Below are 19,228 nucleotides of genomic sequence, written 5' to 3'. Positions count from 1 at the left end.
GACACATTGTGGGCTTTAGTGCTAAACAAAACAAACAGCACCAACTCTTCCCCTCTACAAGCCCCATAGCATGCGTCGGTAGGACTCGGCGATTTTATGCAGCGGTCTGATGACGTCACGAACAGACCGTTGCGTGGATACATATAAACAGTTCGGCTAGCTGAGCTTGTTCGAGTGTAACTGCTTTCCGAATCGTTTAACCCTCTGATGATGTCTCCAGCGTTGCAGGAGGAAACGTTAGGCGGAGAATTATGCCTTGTACCACGGCCTTATGCCCATAAAACAAATATAAGCAGTTACACGAGAACATTTAATGTAACTCATTAAATTCGGGCTAACTTTGTTCTCAACTCCGTTTTCCTGTATAAGAGTGTCTCCGATGTGGTTCCCGCTCGACACAGATAACCTATAACACGTGACGCAGGATTTGTGACCTAATGTGGCTGACTCAGAATGTAAAGCTGCACGGTTGCTTCCACATATGAGTCACGTTTCGCTCTGTAGACTTAAATCTACGACTAACACACAACTTCCCGCATGTTATTACGATGCACTGTACCGCCTGTACATCCCCAGGCGCTTAAGCGATAAAAAATATGGCGCAGTTGTAATTCCCATCCACTCAACCCGAAGACGATTCGATAATCTTTTAGTGTGGGTACCACTCATGTGCCGTGCAAGTTTAGTTCAGTTTTTCGTACGCAGTCAGCGAACTACCAGAATGGAACGTGAACGTGGTCTGAAGCCGCTGCAGAATTCTTGATAAGGTAATGCTAACAGATATGATAAACAAAACATGAAATACACCGAGTAGGTTGTTCAGATGAGACAAAATTCATAATTTGCATGGTATCGTCTGTATTTCATTACTTCTACTTAAATCTCTCAATAATGGCAGAAGAAGAAAAATTACTTAAATTTTCGATTATGGCTTTCACACATACTAGCGGTATAATGAATAGGCTGTCTCAGCCATAAAAACTAATGAAAATTGGTTTCCTCCCTGAGCGTAGAACATCCACTGTCGTCAGGAAACTGCCAATGTACGTTAGTGAAGTCTTTCATCGGTGTAAAAAAATTCACACAAATCGCTCCAAACAAAAGTGAACCACTTAGAAAAGTTAGGAATAACAGATAGAAACCATAGCTGCAACACAGCGAAACGGTATGTTTGTATAAGGTAATACGTAGACTCAACGAAAAATATTGAAAACGTATCTCGGAATATTTTGCGATGTTCTTCTGTAGTTGAATTTTCAGAACACAGCCGAAAACATTATTATATTAGCCTGATTTCTACGATGATATTGCAGTTTTGCCCTTGTACTACCGGTTTAGGATTTACACGACACAGATGCAACGCCTTACTACTTCCAAATGTACTTGTTGCTAACAGCTTAAATAAGAGACCTACTAAAATATTAATCCGCGAGTGTGTTTGTCACTGCCTACTGAGACGTTCATGTGATAGGATTGGAAACGATGATCATTTACGTCGGTGGAAAGAAAAAAGTCCGGACCTCAGGACTTAGTTGGAATTTAGTTTCATTGGGACTGGAATTAAGGTAGATACTGACATTCTCTGTAATGAACAGAGTTATTGAAACGATATACTTCATTTGTCGATACGTTAAAGCGAATTACGCTGAATTCAATACATATTTCCAGAATAGCAACGTTATAATTTCCAACTTGCTTCCAAATACTCTACATAAGTTGCTCTGCCGTATATATTACAAAACGTATTTCATTCACTTGAGTTCAAATAACAAGTCAGAATCTCTCCTTGAGAACAACCTGAAAACTCAAACTATCCACGTCTACATAAGGGATATAAAGCTCATGCGCACAAATTCCTAGTCGAAGTGTGTTTAAGGCGATAAAGGATACAATTCCAGAGGGTATCTTCGTTCTGTCGTCGCAACTAACAAATAAAAAAAATAAAAATAAAAGAAAGAACGACAGAACGAAAATGTCCTCAGGAATTGTAAAGCAAGTAAGGATAATGTGGCCACACAAATGAAGAAAAAGGATCCAGCTTCATCAACTTGGAAGCACGGTTGTTGTACGGATAAATTAATCGATAATCGTTCAGACTCAGGTTGACATACAAAAACTCGGAAATCCTACATGAGACTGACGCCATTGTATTTTGCGTTCTTCTAGTTTCTCACATAGTCGAGAATTAATTGCTGTGTATGTCACTGGTTCAAAATGGTTCAAATGGCTCTGAGCACTATGGGACTTAACATCTGAGATCATCAGTCCCCTAGAACTTAGAACTACTTAAACCTAACTAACCTAAGAACATCACACACATTCATGCCCGAGGCAGGATTCGAACCTGGGACCGTAGCGGTCGCGCGGTTCCAGACTGAAGCGCCTAGAACCGCTCGGCCACACCGGGCGGCTATGTCACTGGAAAATATCCCATAGATAGTAAGAGTAATTACGCAATTTCTTGCTATGTTCGTATTAAATGAACAGACAACACATAGACTGACGACACTTTCCTGTTTCAGCAACTATTTGCCGATTGGCAAAATCGACATTGTGAGTTTACTGTTACACAGGGGTAAGCGGCATTTTGAGAGGACCTACACTTATTGTACCTGCGTCAAAACGCAGTAGTGTAACTATTCTTAAGTCAGGGTCCGATTGCCACCACTACTTTTAAAATACCTCGAAGGGAAAAGAACTGCTAGCCATTCACACGTAAATTTTAATTTTACATTTTGAAATTACATGATACTTGTTGTTGTAGTTGTGGTCTTCAGTCCTGAGACTGGTTTGATGCAGCTCTCCATGCTACTCTATCCTGTGCAAGCTTCTTCATCTCCCAGTACCTCCTGCAACCTACATCCTTCTGAATCTGCTTAGTGTATTCATCTCTTGGTCTCCCTCTACGATTTTTACCCTCCACGCTGCCCTCCAATGCTAAATTGGTGATCCCTTCATGCCTCACAACATGTCCTACCAACCGATCTCTTCTTCTAGTCAAGTTGTGCCACAAACTTCTCTTCTCCCCAATCCTATTTAATACCTGCTCATTAGTTACGTGATCTACCCACCTTATCTTCAGCATTCTTCTGTAGCACCACATTTCGAAAGCTTCTATTCTCTACTTGTCCAAACTAGCTATCGTCCATGTTTCACTTCCATACATGGCTACACTCCATACAAATACTTTCAGAAACGACTTCCTGACACTTAAATCTATACTCGATGTTAACAAATTTCTCTTCTTCAGAAACGCTTTCCTTGCCATTGCCAGTCTACATTTTATATCCTCTCTACTTCGACCATCATCAGTTATTTTACTCCCTAAATAGCAAAACTCCTTTACTACTTTAAGTGTCTCATTTCCTAATCTAATTCCCTCAGCATCACCCGACTTAATTCGACTACATCCCATTATCCTCGTTTTGCTTTTGTTGATGTTCATCTTATATCCTCCTTTCAAGACACTGTCCATTCCGTTCAACTGCTCTTCCAAGTCCTTTGCTGTCTCTGACAGAATTACAATGTCATCGGCGAACCTCAAAGTTTTTACTTCTTCTCCATGAATTTTAATACCTACTCCGAATTTTTCTTTTGTTTCCTTTACTGCTTGCTCAATATACAGATTGAATAACATTGGGGAGAGGCTACAACCCTGTCTCACTCCTTTCCCAACCACTGCTTCCCTTTCATTCCCCTCGACTCTTATAACTGCCATCTGGTTTCTGTACAAATTGTAAATAGCCTTTCGCTCCCTGTGTTTTACCCCTGCCACCTTCAGAATTTGAAAGAGAGTATTCCAGTTAACATTGTCAAAAGCTTTCTCTAAGTCTACAAATGCTAGAAACGTAGGTTTGCGTTTTCTAAATCTTTCTTCTAAGATAAGTCGTAAGGTCAGTATTGCCTCACGTGTTCCAACATTTCTACGGAATCCAAACTGATCTTCCCCGAGGTCGGCTTCTACCAGTTTTTCCATTCGTCTGTAAAGAATTCGCGTTAGTATTTTGCAGCTGCGACTTACTAAACTGATAGTTCGGTAATTTTCACATCTGTCAACACCTGTGGAACGTGTCAAGTGCACAAGCAATGCACATATGAAACAAGATTTTCTAAAATACTGTATATATACAGGGTGTTACAAAAAGGTACGTCCAAACTTTCAGGAAACATTCCTCACACACAAATAAAGAAAAGATGTTATGTGGACATGTGTCCGGAAACGCTTAATTTCCATGTTAGAGCTCATTTTAGTTTCGTCAGTATGTACTGTACTGCCTCGATTCACTGCCAGCTGGCCCAATTGAAGGAAGGTAATGTTGACTTCGGTGCTTGTGTTGACATGCGACTCATTGCTCTACAGTACTAGCATCAAGCACATCAGAACGTAGCATCAACAGGTTAGTGTTCATCACGAACGTGGTTTTGCAGTGAATGCAATGTTTACAAATCCGGAGTTGGCAGATGCCCATTTGATGTATGGATTAGCACGGGGCAATAGCCGTGGCGCGGTACGTTTGTATCGAGACAGATTTCCAGAACGAAGGTGTCCCGACAGGAAGACGTTCGAAGCAATTGATCGGCGTCTTAGGGAGCGCGGAACATTCCAGCCTATGACTCGCGACTGGGGAAGACCTAGAACGACGAGGACACCTGCAATGGACGAGGCAATTCGTCTTGCAATTGACGATAACCCTAATGTCAGCGTCAGAGAAGTTGCTGCTGTACAAGGTAACGTTGACCACGTCATTGTATGAAGAGTGCTACGGGAGAACCAGTTGTTTCCGTACCATGTACAGCGTGTGCAGGCACTATCAGCAGCTGATTGGCCTCCACGGGTACACTTCTGCGAATGGTTCATCCAACAATGTGTCAATCCTCTTTTCAGTGCAAATGTTCTCTTTACGGATGAGGCTTCATTCCAACGTGATCAAATTGTAAATTTTCACAATCAACATGTGTGGGCTGACGAGAATCCGCACGCAATTGTGCAATCAAGTCATCAACACAGATTTTCTGTGATTGTTTGGGCAGGCATTGTTGGTGATGTCTTGATTGGGCCCCATGTTCTTCCACCTACGCTCAATGGAGCACGTTATCATGATTTCATACGGGATACTGTACCTGTGCTGCTAGAACATGTGCCTTTACAAGTACGACACAACATGTGGTTCATGCACGATGGAGCTCCTGCACATTCAGTCGAAGTGTTCGTACGCTTCTCAACAACAGATTCGGTGACCGATGGATTGGTAGAGGCGGACCAATTCCATGGCGTCCACGCTCTCCTGACCTCAACCCTCTTGACTTTCATTTATGGGGGCATTTGAAAGCTCTTGTCTACGCAACCCCGGTACCAAATGTAGAGACTCTTCGCGCTCGTATTATGGACGACTGTGATACAATACGCCATTCTCCAGGGCTGCATCAGCGCATCAGGGATTCCATGCGACGGAGGGTGGATGCATGTATCCTCGTTAACGGAGGACATTTTGAACATTTCCTGTAACAATGTGTTTGAAGTCACGCTGGTACGTTCTGTTGCTGTGTGTTTCCATTCTATGATTAATGTGATTTGAAGAGAAGTAATAAAATGAGCTCTAACATGGAAAGTAAGCGTTTCCGGAAACATGTCCACATAACATATTTTCTTTCTTTGTGTGTGAGGAATGTTTCCTGAAAGTTTGGCCGTACCTTTTTGTAACACCCTGTATATATATATGTATTACAATACAGAGTTAAAGATTAATATTTTTATTATTTACCCCATTCCATTAAATGGCACAAAATGCGTATACTATATTTATAGATTTATTTATTCCTATTCAAGAATTCATCTACGGCATAGAAGGAGTTGTCAAGGATATATGATTTCAATTTATTTTTGAAGCTATTACTGCTGTCTGTCAGACATTTTATTTCATCTCGTAATTTGTCGAAAAATTTTATAGCAGCATATTTTACCCCTTTCTGTGCCAAAGATAGGTTGAGTAAAGGATAGTGTAGGTCTTTCTTTGTCTGGCATTATAATCATGAATGTCACTGTTGTTTTTAAACTGGTCCATCTTGTTGAGAACAATTTTCAGTAGTGAGTAAATGTACTGTGAGTCTGTTGTACGAATTCCCAATCTTTTAAAAAGCTGCCTACAGGATGTGCGACTATGAACCCCACACAGTATTCTAACCACTTTCTTTTGAGCAGTGAATACTTTTTGTCTAAATGTTGAGTTACCCCAAAATATTATTCCGTATGACATGAGAGGGTGAAAGTATGTTAGCTTACTAATTTCTATACCCTCAAAATTGGCAATTATTCTGATTGCAAAAGTTGCTGAACCTATTCGCTTTAGAAGATTCAAAATATGAATTTTCCAATTAAGATTCTCATCTATATGTACACCCAAAAACTTAGTATGCTCTACCCTCTCTACTGACTTCTGTTGGTGTGTTATATTTAATGAAGGAGCTATACTTTTTGCAGCAGAAAATTGGACGTACTGTGTTTTTTCGAAGTTTAGAGAAGCCCTTTTGCAGAAAACCCATTAATGACTTTTCCAAAGACCTTATTTGTATAATTTTCAATTGGAGTTTCTTTTACTGGGTTAATAATGATGCTTGTATGATCAGTGTCAGTTCAGCTTCCTGTTTCAGATAGGAAGGGAGGTCGTTCACATATATCAAGAAGAGAAGGGGACCCATTATTGAAACCTGTGGAACAGCTAAAGTAATTCCACCCCAGTTAGATGTAATGGCAATCTTATTTAAATCACTTGACACATATAAGCAAACTTTTTGCTTCTTGTTCTGTAGGTATGACTTAAACCACTCATATGCTATTCCATTTATACCATAGAATTGTAATTTCTGTAACATAATGTCATGGTTCACACAATCAAATGCTTTGGACAAGTCACAGAAAATTGCCATTGGTGACAATTTACTATTTAAAGACTCTATTATGTGGACAGTGAAATTGTATACTGCTGTCTCAGTGGAACAGCATTTTTGAAATCCGAACTGTGATTTACTAAGTATCCCATTACTGTTGAGATGGCTAACCACTCTTGAGTAGCTTGATTTCTCAAAGATTTCTGAAAATGCTGTAAGCAAGGATACTGGCCGATAATTATTGACATCTGTGGTGTCCCCCTTTTTGTAGAGAGGCCTGACAATGGCATATTTTAACCTGTGCGCAACGCGTATGGATTAAATTTTGTTTTAAACTCAAGAAAATCTTTACAGACACACACAAAATGATGCAGGAAGTCTACGGTCACGAGTGCATAAGCCGCACTCGGAGTTACGAATGGTTCACACGGTTTAAAAATGGTCGGAAGAAAGTTAAAGATGACCCTCGTTCAGGACGCCCAATGACGTCTACCGACGACGTCGACGAAATCGCGCGTACCAATCGAAGACTTACTGTGCGAGAGATTACAGAAGAATGTAACATTTCAGATGGATCATGCCATGAAATCCTGACGCAGCATCTTGGAGTGCATAATGTTGCCGCCAAGTTCGTCCCACGTCTCAGCAATCAAGACCAGAAAGACCTTCGCCACGCAATCTGTGAAGAGCTTTTGTATCGGACAAATAAGAAAGAGAAGAGAATCATAACTGGCGATGAGACGCGGATCTACGGTTATGATGTTGAGACCAATGTTCAGTATTCAGAATGGGTCGGGAAAGGTTCTCCAAGTCCAAAGAAAGCTCGTCAGGTCAGGTCAAATGTCAAAGCCATGCTGATAGTTGTCTTTAACTTTGAAGGATTAGTTCCTCGTGAATTCGAGTACAGGCACAAACTGTTAATCGATAGTACTATCGGGACGTGTTGCGACGCCTGCGAATAAATGTGAGAAGGAAACCGCCTGATATGAGGCGAGGCAATTCATGGCTCTTGCATCACGATAACACACCGTAACATTCATCGCTCTTGGTGCGTGGCTACTGCACAAGAAACGAAATCACTGTGCTGTCTCATCCCCCGTACTCTCCAGACCTGGCCCCTGCGCACTTTTTTTTTATTTCCAAAGTTGAAAACCCCGTTGAGAGAACGAAGATTTGGAACGACAGACGATATAAAAGAAAATTCGCAGGCGGCGTTTCGCGCGATCCAGCAAGAGGCGTACCAAGACTGCTTCCAGAAGTGGAAACGGCGTTGGTGGCGGTGTATCAGTTGTGGAGGATGGTATTGCGAAGAAGACCACGCACAATAAGTAAATCGTAAACGTGGAAAAAGTTCCGGAGTTATTTGAACAGAACACGTGAAAGCGAGATTCGATTAACTCACTGGTTTACTCCCTGAGAAGCATACTGATATCAATATTCTTTGATTAGCTGTCCTAACTACACATTGGTAGGCCTGCATCGCTTGTTCAAATACACAATGGCCATTAAAATTGCTACACCACGAAGATAATGTGCCACAGACGCGAAATTTAACCGACAGGAAGAAGATGCTGTGATATGCAAATGATTAGTTTTTCAGAGCATTCACACAAGATTGGCGCTGGTGGCGACACCTAAAACGTGCTGACATGAGGAGAGTTTCCAACCGATTTTTCATACATAAACAGCAGTTGACCGGTGTTGCCTGGTGAAACGTTGTTGAGATGCCTCGTGTAAGGAGGAGAAATGCGTACCATCACGTTTCCGACTTCTATAAAGGTCGGAATGTAGCCTATCGCGATTGCGGTTTATCGTATAGCGACATTGCTGCTCGCGTTGGTCGAGATCCAATGACTGTTAGCAGAACATGGAATCGGTGGGTTCAAGACGGTAATATGGAATGCCGTGCTGGATCCCCACGGCTGCGGTTACCCTTGACGCTGCATTACAGACAGGAGCGCCTGCGATGGTGTACTCAACGACGAACCTGGGTGCACGAATGGCAAAACGTCATTTTTTCGTGTGAATCCAGGTTCTGTTTTCAGCATCATGATGGTCGCATCCGTGTTTGGCGACATCGCGGTGAACGCACATTGGAAGCGTGTATTCGTCATCACCGTACTGGCGTATCACCCGGCGTGATGGTATGCCATTGGTTACACGTCTCGGTCACCTCTTGTTCGCATTGACGGCACTTTGAACAGTGGACGGTACATTTCAGATGTGTTACGACCCGTGGCTCTACCCTTCATTTGATCCCTGCGAAACCCTACATTTCAGCAGGATAATGCACGACCGCATGTTGCAAGTCCTGTACGGGCCTTTCTGGATACGGAAAATGTTCGACTGCTACCCAGGCCAGCACATTCTCCAGATCTCTCACCAATTGAAAACGTCTGGTCAATGGTGGCCGAGCAACTGGCTCGTCACAATACGCCAGTCACTACTCTTGATGAACTGTGGTATCGTGTTGAAGCTGCATGGGCAGCTGTACCTGTACACGCCATCCAAGTTCTGTTTGACTCAATGCCCAGGCGTATCAAGGCCGTTATTACGGCCAGAAGTGGTTGTTCTGGGTACTGATTTCTCAGGATCTATGCACCCAAATTGCGTGAAAATGTAATCACATGTCAGTTCTAGTAAAATATATTTGTCCAATGAATACCCGTTTATCATCTGCATTTCTTCTTGGTGTAGCAATTTTAATGGTCAATAGTGTATGCATGTGTGTGTGTGTGTGTGTGTGTGTGTGTGTGTGTGTGTGTGTGCGTGTGTGTGTGTATGTGTGTGTGTGTGTGCCCCTGTGATAGGTTCTGTAAGAATTGTTTAATGTGGAGTGCCTTTTGAGCTTGAAGAGAAATCTAAAGTGATGAACGATATCTTGACTCGTCAGTAAATACCATATAAAGTCAGTAATCTGACATAGTGATTTCAGCAACCCACAAGATGTGAAATATCATTATGAATGAATCTGTAATTTCAGCCGCCTGTAATCGAAGGAATGAAGCATACTACGAGCATGAGGGATGTGGTAAGCTGGGTAGGCGTCTTTCCCTAAAACGCTGAAATTGCTCGTTGCATTGGCCGTTCAAACAGTAATTGCATAGTCGGTACTATCTTCGGGCTTATACAGAAAAGTCCCGACAACTGTTCTTCCCATGTACCATTCACGACTGGAGCAAAAAAGGGACATTGTGATTGTGGTTCGCAGTGTAACCTCTGCCACACACCGTATGATGGTTTGCGGTGCTGGGATATACAGGGTGAAAAGTATTTAAACGGACAAACTCTGGGAGGTTGTAGGGGACATCAAAACAAATATTTTTCCCTAGTGACATTTTTCCCTATGAGGAGTATTTAAACAGGTAGAGGAAGATTTCTTTGGCGGCAAATTAATTAAACCAACAAACACTTTTCCATTTTTTTATGACCAAGAGACAACACATTAACACAACTCATTTTCAATCACAGTAGATTTTCAAAAATGCCTCTAATGACACGTAAACAAAGGTTACACTGTCGGATCATGGCCTGTCTGACACGAGAAAAAACCATCTTCGTGGTGTAGCAATTTTAATGGCCAGTAGTGTATTTATCCATTCCGAGATGAATGTAAGCTGTTTTGAACGCTAACGGTTTTCCTGCAGCGTATTAATCGTGGTAACGTTTATTATTATTATTTTATTATTATTATTCGTGCGAAACCAATTAGTGATAGAAGTAAAATTTTCTTCTTTACCCAAATAGTATAAAGTGGACGAGAAACTGGTGACGTCGCATCGTGGAATTGCACGTTCCACTACACTACAGAGCGTAAAATGGAGACTCTGGCACGTCAGAGATTTGCCTCCCGCAGTGGAGCGTGGCCACTGAGCTGCGACGTTGTTTTTGCGTCACAGGCAGAACTTAGGGACAGCCATATTATATGCAACTCAAATTTTCATTTGGTCGATTTCCTTTATAACAGCGTAAGTGGTACGAAAAATAAGCTCTTCCAAAGCATCAGCAAACTGAGGACGTGTCGAAAACGCGTAGTTCTAGTTACGGTTTGTTATGGAAAAATGACAGGAAACAATGTATCGACAGTTAAAAGCTTCCTGTATTTGATGTTTTTAGCGTTGTAACTCGTGTCCTGTGAAAGTACACCGTTTCAGTGCTACGGCACAATGACGATCTATCAAAAGCGCGTCGTTTCGATACAATTTGTCATAGTTAGAAATCGGAAAATAACATTTCTAGATACAGTCCTTAGTCAGTGTACACCACATACGCCGCGCGGGATTAGCCGAACGGTCCACGGCGCTGCAGTCATAGACCGTGCGGCTGGCCCCCGGCAGAGGTTCGAGTCCTCCCTCGGGCATGGGTGTGTGTGTTTGTCGTTAGGATAATTTAGGTTAAGTAGTGTGAAAGCTTAGGGACTGATGACCTTAGCAGTTAAGTCCCATAAAATTTCACACACATTTTTGACCATATACGGCGAGCTGGCTGCGGTTTTGGAACTGTAGTGTAGTACAAGAGTTATAGTGTAGTAGAAGAGTTATGAGCTGTGAAATAAAGCGTAGCATATTCGTTTTCACCTCCCTCAGAATTATTTTTTTTTTCACCTATTGTTTTCTAAAAGATTCTGGGTTAATCTTATTAACTAAATAGGAATATTATTTGCAATAGACTATGTTATTTATTATGAATAACGTATTTGCTGCAATTCTTGTTGCAAAGGCCAGCGGCTGGAATGTTTACACAGTGGTCTGAAATCTTAACGTGACTGGCCAGTCTATGTGAGAAAGTAAACAAAAGTACACTCTGGAAGTTTTTGCTATTATGAAACTTCTGTGTAGCGTACATAATATTTATCTCTTGCTTTTGTAGACTGCCTCGTGTCTGTATCTTGCCAGTAAAAATCTCTTTTAGTGATGGTCAGCAGTTTAGAAAAAATCTCGTCTTCCATTCAAATGAAATTACGAAGCAAAGCTCCCTCTTGAAATTATATGATGAAGTAAATTACATCAGAGTGATGGTAGTTAATGCAACATGAAGAATGTGTGTAGTATGCATGCGTAAACCGACTTTAGACACTATACTTTAACTATATTCAGTTTAAAACCGGAAATGGAGAGAATATCCAAGTGTGTTAACGAAGAACTGCTATTAGTATGTATTTCAAATCTTTATACATCATTACGTAGTGTTCCACTACCAGTAATTTGTTGTTCAAGCCATCGACGAGCGCAGAATCTTCTTTACGATTATCTCCGCTCTTGTACGACAGTTAATGCTGCTGTCTGACGCGCTTCCAATGTCGTAAAGAAACTGTGGAATTTACGCGCCAGAAGTAGCCGGGAACTGCCAATGGAGAGCGATAAGGAGCACGTTCCGGGCGATGTAGCAGGTCGTTTCAGAGCGTGCACCAATCACAACGGACATCACTTCTGGCGGTGAGAAACACGTCCCGTGTGAAAACAGCTTAACTCTCAGCTGAAATGCGATATTTAAACAAATTATTCTAAATTTCCTTTGTAGAAGTGCGTTTTATCATTCCGCTGTTACCGAGGAAGCGCCTAATAACAAATAAATATGGCACAGTTCAACCAAGTAACATATTTATGTCTGGGTGAAGAACCAAAGGTGCAAAGTTTATCGAATTTCCTTTAACACGAAGCCTTAAAGCATTTTTCTAATCCATTCTCATTATTCTTTGATTTCTTCTTACACACTAATTTTACGAAGAACAGAAACAATGTATGAAATGGACCAATCTTATACTAATCTGTAAGATAGAATAAGAATGGATTATTTTCCTCAGAGTGATGGCTAATATGCGGTTCTATGCGTAAGCGCTTATGACGAAGTAGACAGTGGAATAGAATCGAGGTGTTAAGCACCCGAGTGCTCGGGGCAGTATTGGCCGCTCCCGTGACTATTAATTTGACGCAAATAATGTGGTAACGCTATACTATCACTTGAGAGAAAAACTGTTTATCTACCATACGTCATATGTGGAGTGTTACACCCTACTGCTATTGCATACGTAGGTATCTTCCAGCGCCACGCTGCATACTGAAGCAACGGCGGAAACATACCATTGAGAAGCAGTGATTCTCTGTTTACTCACACCAGCGAATTGCTTTAGTAAGCACAGTTAAGTGGATCAGCGAAGATGGGGCAAGAGCCGTGTACGAGAAATTAGCTTGTCTCTGGCAAACTGTGTCTGTAGCCAAAGTCGAGGTAGACCTGTGCGTTGGCACTCGACTCGGAACTAGCCTGTTCGAATCACCACCACTATTTTTGCATCAAGGGTGAAAAGTTCCTGATCACCACACTTTGCGCCAATGTCCTGAATTAAATTCCAAACCTATCCGCAGTGTCTCACGGAGTGAGGACACGTGGCGTTGTGGATGGCGTTCCGTCCAGCAGATGAGGGCGTTAAGATCGGCGCTCCTCTTGCTGTCATTTGATGAGGGTAGGGTATGTGCTGGCGCAAGGTATCAACCTCCCCCTTATCTCATCATACAACAACTCATGACTCCACGCTATACACACAGTCACCTACACTCAACAGATACACTTAAGACACAATGCACGGAAAGAGGCCATTCTGCAATTAGGCCTCTCGCAGTCTCCCAGCCAACAATGCCAGTTTGTGAACTAATCATTCAGTGCATGTTAAACCCCACGAACGCCTGGGACTACATCGCTCATATAAGTAATATATTGCGAAAATATTTTTCTGCATTTAGTTTCGTAAATAACAAACACAAAAACTTACCATATAAGCGATGACGTCGTACCCTTTATCGATAAGCCAGCGGAGGATACATGAAGTGTCCAGTCCTCCGCTATATGCTAGAACGACAGTGTTCTTCTGTGTTGACATCACCGACTGAAACATTAACATGACTTTATTAGTTTTCTTGCAAGAATGTGTTACAAAGTACATTTTCAATGTATCGTCTTCGAAACACGTAATCTTTAATTTCTTAGTTTAAGAGGATAAAATGTTCAGTCGATGAGGTAGTCATTTTGAACAGCTAGATAATTACAGAGAAGGAAACTGGCAGTGGCCTTTACACAGAAATCACCTGGACACTTGCATGAAGAGCCTAAATCGTGTTAACCGGACAGAGATTATTACTCCACTCCCTACGATACGAGTTCCGTAGCCCGCTGAGAAACCTCGAAAGCTACAATAAAGACGTAATTTTTGTACACGAAGAGAAAACTATTTTTCTTCAATGTCGTGCCGACGACTGAATGAAACCAGTCCCTTTTTTAATATCGTGATTCGTGGGCAGTGAGAGAATCCAGAACTTCCTTTATGTCACGGGCCACGATGGCGTGACGGCGCCTAGTCTGCCCCCAATAGCAGAAAACCAACTTCGGGATTAAAACTGCTGTACAGTAATCTACATCTACATTTGTACTCTGGAAATGTATGACGGAGGGTACCTACCACTGAAACGTACGTTAAAATTTCTTCCCGTGCTTATATGCTTGTCTGCGCTCTGTAATTAGACAAATTTTCTCCATGCGATGCCTCCGGTAATGATACGTAGGGGATTATAATGCATTCCTAGATTCCTCGCTTAAAGCCGGTTCTTGAAACTTTGTAGGTAGGGTTTCACACCGTAGTTTGTGTCTATCTTCAAGAAATAGGCACTGTAGTTTTTTCTGCATCTCCGTGACCCATGCATCAAAAAATCTGTAGCCATTTGTGCTGCTGTTACTTATAAACGTTAAATATCCCTCTTTAGTCCTATTTGGTACGGTTCCCACTCGGATCATTAATGTACAATATTAAGAACCAGGCTCCTACACACTTCCCATGGAAGCATCTGAAGTTAGTTCTACACCTGTCGGTGACTCTCCTTTCAAGACACCACGCTGTATTCTCCCTGCCAAGAAATCTTCAGTCACAAATTTCGCTTGATTCCCATATGCTCCTATTCTTGGTGATAAGCGTAGGCATAGTATTATTCAAATTCTTTTAAAATCCAAGAAACGCTGCATCCACCTGACTACCTTGATCCATGGCTTTCATGTGAGAAGAAAAACGAGAGTTGGGTTTCGCATCACTGGTTGGTATGGAGGACATCATTCCATCCGAGATATCTCATTACCTTTGAGCTGAGAATATGTTCTCGGGTTCTGCAACAAATGGATGTCGATGAGATTACGGTAGTTTTGTGGAATGTGGATCATTTCTGCTACTCTTTTTGTACGGGGGTTTGACCTGTGCTTTTTTTCCAACTACACTCCTGGAAATTGAAATAAGAACACCGTGAATTCATTGTTCCAGGAAGGGGAAACTTTATTGACACATTCCTGGGGTCAGATACATCACATGATCACACTGACAGAACCACAGGTACATAGACACAGGCAACAGAGCATGCACAATGTCGGCACTAGTACAGTGTATATCCACCTTTCGCAGCAATGCAGGCTGCTATTCTCCCATGGAGACGATCGTAGAGATGCTGGATGTAGTCCTGTGGAACGGCTTGCCATGCCATTTCCACCTGGCGCCTCAGTTGGACCAGCGTTCGTGCTGGACGTGCAGACCGCGTGAGACGACGCTTCATCCAGTCCCAAAAATGCTCAATGGGGGACAGATCCGGAGATCTTGCTGGCCAGGGTAGTTGACTTACACCTTCTAGAGCACGTTGGGTGGCACGGCATACATGCGGACTTGCATTGTCCTGTTGGAACAGCAAGTTCCCTTGCCGGTCTAGGAATGGTAGAACGATGGGTTCGATGACGGTTTGGATGTACCGTGCACTATTCAGTGTCCCCTCGACGATCACCAGTGGTGTACGGCCAGTGTAGGAGATCGCTCCCCACACCATGATGCCGGGTGTTGGCCCTGTGTGCCTCGGTCGTATGCAGTCCTGATTGTGGCGCTCACCTGCACGGCGCCAAACACGCATACGACCATCATTGGCACCAAGGCAGAAGCGACTCTCATCGCTGAAGACGACACGTCTCCATTCATCCCTCCATTCACGCCTGTCGCGACACCACTGGAGGCGGGCTGCGCGATGTTGGGGCGTGAGCGGAAGACGGCCTAACGGTGTGCGGGACCGTAGCCCAGCTTCATGGAGACGGTTGCGAATGGTCCTCGCCGATACCCCAGGAGCAACAGTGTCCCTAATTTGCTGGGAAGTGGCGGTGCGGTCCCCTACGGCACGGCGTAGGATCCTACGGTCTTGGCGTGCATCCGTGCGTCGCTGCGGTCCGGTCCCAGGTCGACGGGCACGGGCACCTTCCGCCGACCACTGGCGACAACATCGATGTACTGTGGAGACCTCACGCCCCACGTGTTGAGCAATTCGGCGGTACGTCCACCCGGCCTCCCGCATGCCCACTATACGCCCTCGCTCAAAGTCCGTCAACTGCACATACGATTCACGTCCACGCTGTCGCGGCATGCTACCAGTGTTAAAGACTGCGATGGAGCTCCGTATGCCACGGCAAACTGGCTGACACTGACGGCGGCGGTGCACAAATGCTGCGCAGCTAGCGCCATTCGACGGCCAACACCGCGGTTCCTGGTGTGTCCGCTGTGCCGTGCGTGTGATCATTGCTTGTACAGCCCTCTCGCAGTGTCCGGAGCAAGTATGGTGGGTCTGACACACCGGTGTCAATGTGTTCTTTTTTCCATTTCCAGGAGTGTAGTAAGCATACTTTTTTGTTCGAGGGGTAAAAGAGGGTTTTGTATTGTATTGTATGGGAATGGGGACCTAGAAACGACGGAGAGGCTTCGTCCCCGCCGTAGCCCATAGTGCTACACAACCCCACAACAGGCTAAGCAGTCCACTCACCCCACCGCCGCCCCACACCGAATCCAGGGCTATTGTGCCGTTCGGCCCCCAGTGGACCCCCCCGGGAACGTCTCACACCAGACGAGTGTAACCCCAATGTCTGCGTGGTAGAGTAGTTATGGTGTATGCGTACGTGGAGAAAGTGTTTGCGCAGCAATCGCCGACATAGTGTAACTGAGGCGGAATAAGGGGAACCAGCCTGCATTCGGCGGGGCAGATGGAAAACCGCCTTAAAAAGCATCCACAGACTGGCCTGCACACCGGACCTCGACACTAACCCGCCAGGCGGATTCGTGCCGAGGATCGGCACGCCTTCCCGCTCGGGAAGCAGCGCGTTAGACCGCACGGCTAACCGGGCGGGCTAAATGAGGGTTTTACTCAGCCACAAATTCTGTATAGAATCTGATAGGGATTCCATTGGACCCTGGAACATTCTTCAGTTTTAGAATATTCAGTTCTTTCTCAGTGTCACTGGCACTAATATCTACGTCGCTCAGCATTACGGTGGCGCGATAATTAAATTGTAGTACTACACCTGAATTTTTCTTTGCAAAGGAAAACTTGAAATGTAGTACAGCTTTTTTCGTTTGGTTTGCTGTCCTCGGTTTCAGTCTCTGTGTCATCCATGAATGTCTGGACATTATCTTCGGTGCCACTGACAGCCTTTACATATTATCAGAATTTTCTGAGAGATCTTTCAACAATGCTCTTCAACAGTAATCGTTGAAGGCTCCACGCATTGACTTCTTGACAACCAAACGTGTGTCATTCTGCTCCTCTCTATCTATAGCGCCATGTTTTGTTTTGTGCCTGTTACGCAATAGTCTCAGTTTCTTTAGAAGTTTGTTTAGAGTGACTGTATACAATGGAGGGTCCCTCATATCACGAACTGTTCTATTATGTACATATCTGTCAAGTGCATGGTCAATTATTCTAACATGAGCAGTAGTTCTTCTACGTGTTCCTACACAGAGATAAATGTCTGAAGTTACACAACCCCTTTGTCTAGTTTACTGAACATATAAATCCTTCTACTTGTTTTAGTTACCCTTTTTACTTAGGTAATCACTGTTGCTACAGCTGCCTCACGTCACTGATACCAGTTTCATGGTGAACGTACTCAAAGAGGTCAGGTCTGTTAGTTGCAGTTAGATCCAATATATTTCCATCATGAGTGGGCGTCTGAACTATCCGCTCTAGGTAGTATTCATAAAATGCATTTAGTATTGCTTCACACGATCTCTTGCACGCCCATCACTTACAAAACTGTATGTAACTATCCAAATTGATTGCTGGATGATGAAAGTCTCCTCTGATGATGACAGTATGATTGTGGAACATACGTGTTAGCGAAATGACGTTTTCTTTAAAGTTTTTGATTACAGTTGAGGGTGAGTCTTGTGGCTGATAGAAGGATATAAAGTAAGTTTACTCCCACCCTTGATTCAGAGTCTTGTCCAAACAGTCTCCCATCCAACTTCAATTTTTATTTCGGGGGATTTTGGTTTCTTGTCTACTGCGATAAGCACACCACCCTTATTTCTCATTAGTGTATCCTTTCGATATACGATTGAATTTTTCCTAATTTTTGCCAGCTTTCTACACCTAGTTTTACGTAGGCTCCGTCGCTTTTTAGGAGGGCTTGAAACCCTGGCACTATGAGCGAATGCTTCGGCAATTAATCACTAGGATTTAATACTGCACTCTGTGGGAGCCATTTTTTTTATCTTATACTCACACTTGTGGGTCCCCTACAGCTATCGTTATCTGAACTGGATGGAGAGGTGCCTAGTCCATTAAAGCTATTGTGTGCACCCCCACACACAGTCATCTACCTGGGTAGCAGAATCTCTGTGTAGTCCACACCTGACCCGGTTATGAGGGCCCTACATTTCTCAGCCCTATGGCGCAAGTCCAGGAAGTCGCAGGCTAGCTTGTTACAGAGCCTTCGAAGTCTTTGGTTCAAGCCTTAATCAGTACTGGAGGCAATGCTGTAGATTGTTAGCTTCGTTGAAACTCTGTGAGTAAGGCTGGTCTTCTCAACCTTCTGTGCCAGTCATTGGAATGATCCAAGTATGATCTCGCAGCCGAGCCAACTTCGTTTGTTGCGATGTGCGCCACAATCTGCAGTTGGCTGCATCCTGTACCGTCAATGGCTGCCGGAATAGCCTCTTAACACGTTGAGTGAGGCCCCAGGCTTACACACTGGGTGCATGTGGTGATCCTTCTCATCCCTTGCTGTCACTTCCTTAAGTTGACAGTAATGTGCCACACGTTTGAACTGCCAATGGTTAATGGTCCCCTGTCCTTTTGCATTTGCCTCCCCTTTTACACAGGACGTTGCAGGTTTCTCAAGAGGTGAAGTGAGTGTCATTGCGCCATTTCAATATTAGTCGAAGACCACAGCTCTAATTTGTTCTCTAGGAAGGAAGGAGAGTTAGAGTTTAACATTCCGTCGACAGTGCAGCCATCAGAGACGGAGAGCAAACTCAGATTACGAAAAGATGGGGATGGAAATCGGT

General features: G+C 43.5%; 1 protein-coding gene across 1 annotated transcript in view; it reads right to left on the bottom strand.

Annotated features, from left to right (window-relative positions):
- LOC124554941 (argininosuccinate synthase) overlaps positions 1-19,228 on the bottom strand; it is a 154,419-nt gene that overhangs the window by 110,774 nt on the left and 24,417 nt on the right. Inside the window, exon 2 of the mRNA XM_047128641.1 lies at positions 13,652-13,765. Coding sequence (XP_046984597.1) covers positions 13,652-13,759 — 108 coding nt within the window. The 5' untranslated portion in view covers positions 13,760-13,765. The remainder of the gene's footprint in view (positions 1-13,651; positions 13,766-19,228) is intronic.

This window comes from Schistocerca americana, chromosome X (assembly GCF_021461395.2).
Source record: "Schistocerca americana isolate TAMUIC-IGC-003095 chromosome X, iqSchAmer2.1, whole genome shotgun sequence".
Classification (NCBI taxonomy): Eukaryota; Metazoa; Arthropoda; class Insecta; order Orthoptera; family Acrididae; genus Schistocerca; species Schistocerca americana.
The sequence above is the reverse complement of the archived record's forward strand: the minus strand, read 5'-3'. Positions and strand labels throughout refer to the sequence as shown.